Genomic DNA, 9704 nt, shown 5'->3' on the forward strand with positions numbered 1-9704 from the left:
GTAAACTAAGGCGTATTGAGTCTGAAGTTCCACAGGGTAGTGTCTTTAGTCCATTGTTATTTTTAATGTATACAAATGATATGGTTTTCGGCCTGGAAAACAAGATTATTCAGTATGCCGATGATGCTGTCTTTGTGGGTTTAGTAAAGTCTCCACTTATTATGGAGCTGCCCTTAGTCTCATTCATGACATGGAGTTGATTAGTGAATGGTGTAGTTGGTGGGGAATGAGGCTGAACTCCAGTAAAATAAAAACACTGTTGTTAGTGGATCACGTACTGATTATCCAACCCATCCTCCCCTTCAGGTGGATGGGACTCTGATAAATGATTTTGAAGATTTAATTATACTTGGTGTGACTTTTGGCTCACATCCTACTTTTGAGAAACATCTAATGAAAGTGTCAGCAAATGCCACATGAAAGTAAGGTATTGTACATAAAATTAGTGCAACTTGTTTTAAATAATTTTTCCTTCCTTTACTAGAATACAGTTTTCCCGTGTAGATGTTTGCCTCTGTCAAAGGTTCGTCTCTCTCAGACAGAGTGATTCATGGTGGTAGGTTTCTATTTCCTAACATTAGCAGATATGGCCTGGACCATCGATGGATGGATTCTTGCTCATCAGTTTTTCATAATTTGTATTTTAACAGAGATTTATCACATTCATGGTTGGTCCTTGATCCCCTTTCCCTGCCAGGTTTGCTGAACAGCAGCAGCATTAAGCAGTAAATGTGCTTTGCTGTCGAACTTCTAAGTTCCAGAGGTCCTTTATTCCTCACAAAAATGGACTGTGGAACAGTTTTCCCATGGATTCTTTGCAATTGAAGCCCCAAAAGTTCAAGCAAAGAGGCATTGCATTAGTACCCTAAAGCAATTCTCTTTGTATTTTATAATTTACTTATATTTTTATCTATTTATTTATTAATTTGTTAATTACTTTTTCTTTTCTAGTTACTGACCTTCTCTTTTTGGATTCTGTTTCTGCTTCGCTTTTTGAATTCTGTATTTCTGTAGTTCCTATTGCCAGCTTTTAAATGAATACCATATTCTTTGGAAGTTTGAATTTCAGTTCAATGGTCCCTGTAGACTTGTTCCATATAAATAGCGTTCATCTTCTGAATAATAATAATAATAATAATAATAATAATAATAATAATAATAATAATAATAATAATAATAATAATAATAATAATATAATAATAATAATGTAGGATGGGAAGACCAACTTGAAAAGTACAGAAATCTGGATAAGTTCTTTCACCTGGCCCCTCCTTACCAAAAGTCAAAGTTTAGGAGCTTTATTACATAGCTAAACTGTATCTCACCCAACCATCAAGAATACAACCATTGGCTGCTGGGTAGAAAAAAATAAAAAGAGGATAAAATACCAGTCATCTTTCATCTGACATTTCAGAAACCACATGTGGCAGAGAAGTTGGTCAAGGTTCAGGAACATTGGTGATCAATCTGTTCACTACACAGCTTCCTGGTCACCATTGCTGTACCCTTAGGTGCATTTGGAGATGACTTTTGATACAGTGACGACAAGTATAGCATTTAGAATTTCTGCCTTCCTCCTTATTTGTCAACTGATAAACCAACTACTGGTCACTAACATTCTCAAAGTGACCCTGGTCATTTCTTGGTGTCCCCATGCTGAGAGTTTCCAATCTGTCAGGCTTTGGCTGCCATATCTGCTGATGTACCACCAGTTCACGACTGGAGACCATCTCTGTTGAGAGACAGGCATTTGTCAGAGAGATGCTATGGAAAATCTTCCATAAATCAGGAGATTTATGGTAGATGTCTATCAGGCAAAGTGGGCTATCTTCCAAAGTCAGTGTTCTTAGAATGGTATCTCTCCAGTCAAAGCAACTATTCAGCAGATCATACTTTCAAGTCTACGTCCACAACAAACTCTTCTCTGTTTTTATTATAAGGGCTTCTGCTCAGCTCTTTCACAGGTCTTCTTGCTTAGGCTCTTAGACCTTTATGCCTTGGTAAGAGATCTCCATAGTCTCCAGGAACATTACCCAACATGTACACTCAGGCTTCCTGGGTGGTATGTTACCCATCCCCACTGTCTCACCTAGGTGCCATAAGTGCCCCTGGGGACTCTACAGGCTGAGATGTTATTGTTAAGATTATCTTTGCGCACCACAAAGAGTATCTTTACTTTGTGAAGCACTTGATTGGAAGGGATCCTTCTTATTCTCATTTGTTCCTGAGTTCCTAGCAAAACTGGGAACCTGTCAGTCCCTGATGAGACATCCAACTCTTTATCCATTACATCCCTTCCAGATTTTATAGATCAGAGTTTCTCAACTTTTTTACAGCTGTGGTCCCCTGTAAGCCAACTTGGGTTCTAGTGATGCCCTGAGTTACTATATATATTGAGAAGTAGATGTAGCAATGGTTAAAGTTTGGATTTAACTATGGACCTGAAACTCCTATTCCAGCTAAAAATTAATACAATTCATAATGTGGATAAAATTTTATTCATAAAACTCACAAATATTCTCATGAAAATTAGAAATCTATGTATAGATCATACTAAGAAGCTGCTTGGAAAACTTTAAGTAAATTTTCTTCATTATATATTGTGTGCTGTAAATGTGTCTTGATATAAGTTATTTGCTGTTTAGCCATAATTTACCTGAATTTAGGGTTTAAAGATTATTTACCACCAAAAGACTGTGCAATTTTTCTATTCCCACAATCACAAAGTAACAATTAAATGTATATGAATTTGACCTAAAAACTTCCTATGGCTCACAATATTTCATCCTACTTGAAATTTTCTCTTGGCTAGAGGGCCAGCTGTATAACCCTTAATAAGCATCCCTGTTATAGATGACCACCAAGATGCTGCTGTGTCCAAGAACACTGTCTCCTTCTGGTTTTGGGAGGCTATCAAATTGGCATACAAGCCATCTGGTGAAGAAAAATACCCTATACCTTTGCAAGAGCTCACTGAAGTCAAGGGGTATTGCCCCCTTTTTAGCATGTAAGAGGAGCTTACCAGTGTTAAAGGTAGAGAAGGCAAATGATTCAAGAGGAGCTTTTCAGTTTCAAAGGTATAGAGGGCAATTGATGGCATCACCAAACCATCCTCACCTCTTTCTACCAGAGGAACATCCCACAAGAGCTGAGACTACATCCTTATAACCTGTAGTGGATGATCAACATGTTGTGCAGCTGCCCAAGCTCCACCAGGAGCCAACTGCATCTTGCTAAGTGATGGTCTGATCCTATTCATTAAGGATCTTCCTATAACAGGACCTACAAATTGGTTGATCTTGACATCTTCTGAAATGCAACTACTCCATGATTAAGACTGGCTTCTCTTGAAACTGGGAGAAGCCAATCTCCTACCCAAATGACTTTGCCCTGGTGACTAATTTAAGCAGCCAATACACACTCTAAAGAATTGGGGTGTATCTCGTGAAGTTCGAGGGCATGGTGAACTCCTCATTTGTGTACTTGCCATTTCAGCCCATAGAGGAGGGGGAAACTGTCTCCTTGCTTGTTAACATAAACTGCCATGGTTGTTACTGACGAATGTGATCAAGTGTCCGATCAGTTGCTTGTAGTGCTTGAAGTGCTATGCTAATCTTGGGAGCTTTGATATGTAGGTGAGAATCTTCTCAAGTCCAGATACCCAAGACAAATGAAGTGTTCAGGATTGCACCCCATCTTTCCTTCAATGTATCTGTGAACAGATGCACCTCTGTTAGGGACTCCAACATATCTCCCACAATGCAACCCCTCTTGCCTAACTTCCAAGTAAGATCATTCATCACTCCCTCTTCAACACAAGAGGTGGTGTTGAGGATCAACAGCATATGACCAGTGTTTCCTCAGGCTTCAATGAAATGAACACAGGTTGATACACCCATTGGGAGCAGGTTTCTCCATAGATGACAGGTAATAGAGGATGTTTTTCCAAAGGTAACTAGGTCACCATGATCATATCAATTAACATATCTCAGAACTTCATCAGCACTTTAAGTAGGAGATCAAGCTTCTCCCTGTTTATCATGACCTTTTAGATCATTAAAAGTTGAGGGGCCAATCTTGATTCCAGAACTCATTCAGAGAATGTCTGAATCAGTTGATCACTGATGCACTCTTGTTGAGGATCCAAAATGTATGGACCCAAACAAACACCCAGTGTGAAAATACGTGAACCCGGTGGGCCAGCAACTTTGAGTGTGTATGTGTTTCTGAGAGTCCATAATTGGGTATCTGAAAATATGTGTTCCCTAGTTACCTTAAACTTGCCCACTTTAAAAGAGGCCAATTCAGAACCTGGGATTCTGTTAGCTGGAATTTGATGGACAAACTCACTCAGAGAAGATAAGTTGATGACTGATATTCTCCACCCTCCTACTGACTTCTCCAAGGAACAATAACTATAGTGGCCTGGAGAACAGTCATATTCATCCTCCAGTGTGTTATTCTGATGCACTGTCTGTATCTCCCCAGCAGAGAAAGAGACTTGGATGATCCTAAAGAACAACCTCTGAGGAAGGGGAGGACACAAGTCCTTGAAATGAATCTAGAGCCATCCAAAAAGGACATGAACTACGCAAGGCTCCATCCTTGTCACTGTCACACTTCCTAGTGGTGTGACAGGTATCCCAGTACTTGTAGTAATGAAAGAGAGAGAGAGAGAGAGAGAGAGAGAGAGAGAGAGAGAGAGAGAGAGAGAGAGAGAGAGAGACTGATGACACCAGTGTCCTCTCCTCTTATTCCTAAAGTTATGCTTATAGGTTGAAGCCTTTGTGGAAGACCTGAAGGGTTGGAAAGACTTCTGATTCTTCTCTGGGGAGCAAGAATGGTGGGAACCCAATCAAGGCCTGAAAGGGATCTGACCTTTGCTAAAGTCTAATGTTGATGGCATACCCATCCAAAAAGACTTGGGTTTAGTACCCTCTATTTCTCTGCCACCTCCTAAACCTTACTCTTCGGAAAGAGTAATGAGTAGCCCAGAATTGATGCATTCCTAAGTGCAAGATTGCTCTTCGCCATAACCTTGTGCAAGCAATGACTGAGGCAACTGGAAGGAAAATGCAGACGGAGGCAAAACCCAAGGTGCACTTGATGGAGGACATCAGGTGCTTGAGGGGTAGCCCTGATTGTATCCCCAAGACCACTGTCCTCACAGATGGGCTTGGTGGCCTCACAACATTGCCTCTGCAATTCAGCTTGCATGGATTCTGTGTGCAAGAGACCATCAGGTGAAGCAGAATTCAAGGCAGCATGAGTTGGATCCTCTACCAAAGTAATGGAAGACACAGTGGCCTGAGGCCTGACCCTGCCTACGTTTAGAGGATCGTGAAATGTGTCCAGAATGTATCCCAGACTCACAGTCACCCTTGTATCCTGAAGCAGAAGGTGAGCCAGACAGACTGGCCTAGTACCCAATCAAGGGTAGAGGGAATCCACACTGCTTGTGTGAAGCAGTACCAAGTGGTGTACAGCCTGGGTTGACCTTTGACCTTTGGCTGTGCATGCTTCAACTTGGACTTTGGTAGCAAACAGCAAAGGCCAGTACCAGGCACAAACGTACAACCATTACAGCCATGTTCACAGTGGTCATGAGATCGATCACAAGTATGTCCCAGGATGTACTGGGATAGTTCTGAGAACTATGATGACCTTTAGCATGAAGAAATGTGGCTCTTTACCTTATATGTTTCAGAAGAAACATCAGTCTCTTGATCCCCTACACACTCTGACAGGGGATAAATCACTGCTGGTTAGGAAAATGTGCCTTTGCCAAGCTGACCCTCTTTAATACCAGAGGTATACCTATGAAGGATCATTCAGGAAAGCAGACAAGATACTGTAGGCTTCCAAGGCCTCAAAGTACACCACCCACACCATACCATCTGCAAAGTCAGAGATGACCAGGACCAGGACACTGATGACAAGATTCAAGCCAGTGCCATGCAAAAGTTCCCACACAATTGGCAACAGAAATTGTGCCACCACCTGACTGCATTGTGCATATACCACACAGATTAGGAAAACCTGCCAAGAACTTCACCTTCAACTGCAACTGAAGAAAACCATTTGTACCCTACGCAAATTCTTCCCTGCCAACCAAAACAAGTCTTTTTAAGACTGTATAAAATAGTCAGAAACCATCTCTCAGACACAGTCATAGAAGGGTATGAAGAAACAATACTTCCCAAATCATCTGTGTACATGCAGATTTGTCTTACTGCGAAATCACACAAGCCTCCTCTGATACAAAGGTCCATACCCATCCTAGAATGCAAAGATTAAATACTCAAAATACAGCTAATGAGACAAGAGGATGGTCTCCTTCGACAGGTTAAAACTAATATATTCCTAGAAGCTGGTAGTAGTCCCCTCCCCTATCAACTTATCTATGTCCACTAATCAAACCCAACTTCCACACACATACTTAATCTGTGACCAAACGCATCTCATGTACAAAACAACCCAGTACCTTTTTACCATCCTGCACAACCAACCGCTGAGTAAAAATATAATAAGTTCTATATATTGTAATGTCTTATTCTCAATACTTCTTTTGTACAATATTCTATTTATTTCTGTTTCCACTCTTTTTACAATCTTGTACCATACGAGCATTCCAAAAGGCATCATCCTCATAAAGATGTGGAATGGCTGCATATTCCATTGTAAAAACTGCTACTTGTAATAGTACAAATTGCTTGCAAAATACCCATGGTGGCATATCGCGCCTTTGAGTAGGGAGACCTTTAACTTAAACTCTTAGCAGAAGCATGCATCCTTTGATGCAAATAATGGTATAAGACGACCTCCAATGCACCTTATATGATAATCCTTATTTCGTGCCATGATTTTCAATGAATTTTCCCGGGGGAAAATTCAAATGCCTGTTATGGGCCATAAATACCAGTATGACAACTCTTATGGCAACACTAAGAGATTAGTTCAGCGTCTGACTGGAATAACAGTCTTATCTGAGACTTCAAGATGAAAGGTGCAACAGCTGCCCCTCCAAGTACTGTACCTCTCAAATAATATTTGTCCATAAATTTACTCCGTATTGTTGCTGTTTTTAGTTCTCACCCTTTACAATATAGCGCTAACTGTAATTGCAACTTTGCAGTTTAAAGTAAAAAAAAATTACACAAAATTTATATAAATCGATCAAATTAGCTAGCATTTTTTCGAGTGTCTCAGCAAAGAGGTCTTATGCTGGGTTAGAAATACTCACTTTCAACTTCCTGTTGTAAGTATAGAAAATAACAAAAAAAATTATCATGTGCATTAACGTACCTTCCTCTTTCCATTTATGTATTTTTTTTTAATTAGCTGATCTTAAAGTTTGCCCCATCAAGTGTTTTGTAAGGTTAGGCTTCTAAGTTTTGTTTCTAAACCTATGTTCAGTTGACAGGTTCGACAGCTAATCATGCAAGGGTATCGCAGATAGGTGCTTATACTGTACATCACTCGTTGTATCTGTTACTAAGTCCTGACTGGGTGCGCGGTCGACCAACTGGAACTACATTTCCACCCACACGTCATTTCAAAATGAGTCAAATCCCATGAATAAAGTCACTCGTTTCCTAAAATCGTGTGAATGACTTTCTTTTAGGTTATCCACAGAGTTAAGGAAACTGGCTCATCATTATGTACACACACACACACACACATATATATATATATATATATATATATATATATATATATATATATATATATATATATATATATATATATATATATATATATATAATAATATATGTGTGTATATATATATATATATATATATATATATATATATATATATATATATATATATATATTATGTGTGTGTGTGTGTGTGTGTAATGAAAAGCCAGCCTCGCATAACTCTAGATAACTTGAAGGAAGTCATGCACAAATTTTTAGGAAATAAGTGACTTTATTTGTGGGACTGATATTGAAATGAGGTGGGTGGGAGAGTGGTCTCCGTCCGCATGTGGTACAAGTATACACTTGCGTACTGCACATACAATAGAGCAAAAAATTAAGTCTTATGCAGAAACTGAACTGTTTAAAAAAAAATCGATTTCCATTTAATCATTGATTTTTATTTTCGTTTTATTTTCAATCAAATGACATAGAGTTTATGCATTACCATCTGAGTACCACAAGAACACTGGACATACGTATTTTTAACCAAGGATTAGCCGCTTTATTACCTTGAAGTATTTCCACAATTGTTGATAAACTACAGAAAGTTTTGTTCTTGCACTCTGCAGCCCAAGAATGCAAGTGATTACTGTCCCAGTGGAGGCATTTACGTTCAGTACGAGCAGCCTGTTTACAAGAAGTACAACTTCTCGATTGATGGTTTTGCCTGTTCGCCTCATCAGTGGGTCAAAGACAGACACAACGAAGGGAAAAGTAAGTCACAATTTTCATCTTACTGAATGATGTCTTCTTCCTTCATGAATGAATATTTTCTTTGCCTTCATTTCTTTTGTTTTGAAGGCAATTGTGGAGTTTCAGTCAGGTTCATTTATTTAGGAAATCATCGTATATGTAGTGTAAATTTAGCCTATTAAAATGTCAAAGTGGGACCAACATTACAGCTAAAAGGGACCTGAAATTGTCATGCAGTCTTTTATTGAAATTCATCCAAGTTATTATCACCATTTGCTTTAAGCTTCAGGAATGCTTCTCAAAGGAACTTGAGCAAATTATGATATAACAGATTCTCGTTTCTGAAAGTTCAGCGCCATATTCCTTTATTTGTGCTTTTAATTTTATGCATAGGACACAGTACTGTAATTTGAAATATGATGAAAGAATAATACATTGATGTTTCAATGTTGATTCACCAGTGTTAATTTTCAGTTTTTTTTTTTTTTTAATTTGGCTGTTGTATTTCCATAAGCCTCGTGAATTGGGTTTGTCAATAACAAAGATAATAACATTCGTTATTTTTTAGACAGGTTGTAGGACGATAATGAAAGATATATCCCAATGGCTGTTAACAGGTGACCAGTGAGAAAGTATCTGTCTTAGCACTGGAACGGAAGAATTTACTTCTATCGGAATCATTGTCTCTAAAAACTTTCGTTCATTACTTTGACTTTTGTATTACTCGAAAGTTTCTTTGTCTGTTGTACTTAATTTCCCTTCTATTTTCTGAAATAGTTATTTGACTTACGACAGCCAAGCCTACAAATTTGTTTATGACACACTTTCCAATTTTTGAGTCCTCAGATCACTGGGTAAGGCATTACACTGTTACATATGTCCTCAGATCACTGGTGTAAGGCATTACATTGTTACATATGTCCTCAGATCACTGGTGTAAGGCATTACACTGTTACATATGTCCTCAGATCACTGGTGTAAGGCATTACACTGTTACATATGTCATTTTCCTGTACTAGAGTTACAGCCTATAGCATACTATGTATTACAATTCTATAGTGATATGTTATGAAAATCTCACAAATAACATTAAGCTGAACAATCTGTCATTCGCTGCCCTAGAAGTGCCTGCGGTTTTGGGGGCAGCTAAAATGTACCACAAGTTAGAGGGAAATTGACTCCCTGGTGGGAGAAAATGTATCAAAATTACATAGGAGCCTCTTCACATTAGGTAATTGTCTCCCTCCACACCTTTACTCCTTTTGAGTTCCAGGGAAAAATAACATTCTAACCGCTTTACATGGTGT

General features: G+C 38.8%; 1 protein-coding gene across 1 annotated transcript in view; it reads left to right on the forward strand.

Annotated features, from left to right (window-relative positions):
* The first annotated feature begins 5345 nt into the window (after positions 1 to 5345).
* Positions 5346 to 9704, forward strand: part of LOC136838254 (uncharacterized) — a 37934-nt gene continuing 33575 nt past the window's right edge. The window contains exons 1-3 of the mRNA XM_067103118.1: positions 5346 to 5400; positions 5541 to 5764; positions 8274 to 8418. Coding sequence (XP_066959219.1) covers positions 5346 to 5400; positions 5541 to 5764; positions 8274 to 8418 — 424 coding nt within the window. The remainder of the gene's footprint in view (positions 5401 to 5540; positions 5765 to 8273; positions 8419 to 9704) is intronic.

The sequence above is a fragment of the Macrobrachium rosenbergii genome, unplaced genomic scaffold (genome assembly GCF_040412425.1).
Source record: "Macrobrachium rosenbergii isolate ZJJX-2024 unplaced genomic scaffold, ASM4041242v1 282, whole genome shotgun sequence".
NCBI classification, from domain to species: Eukaryota; Metazoa; Arthropoda; class Malacostraca; order Decapoda; family Palaemonidae; genus Macrobrachium; species Macrobrachium rosenbergii.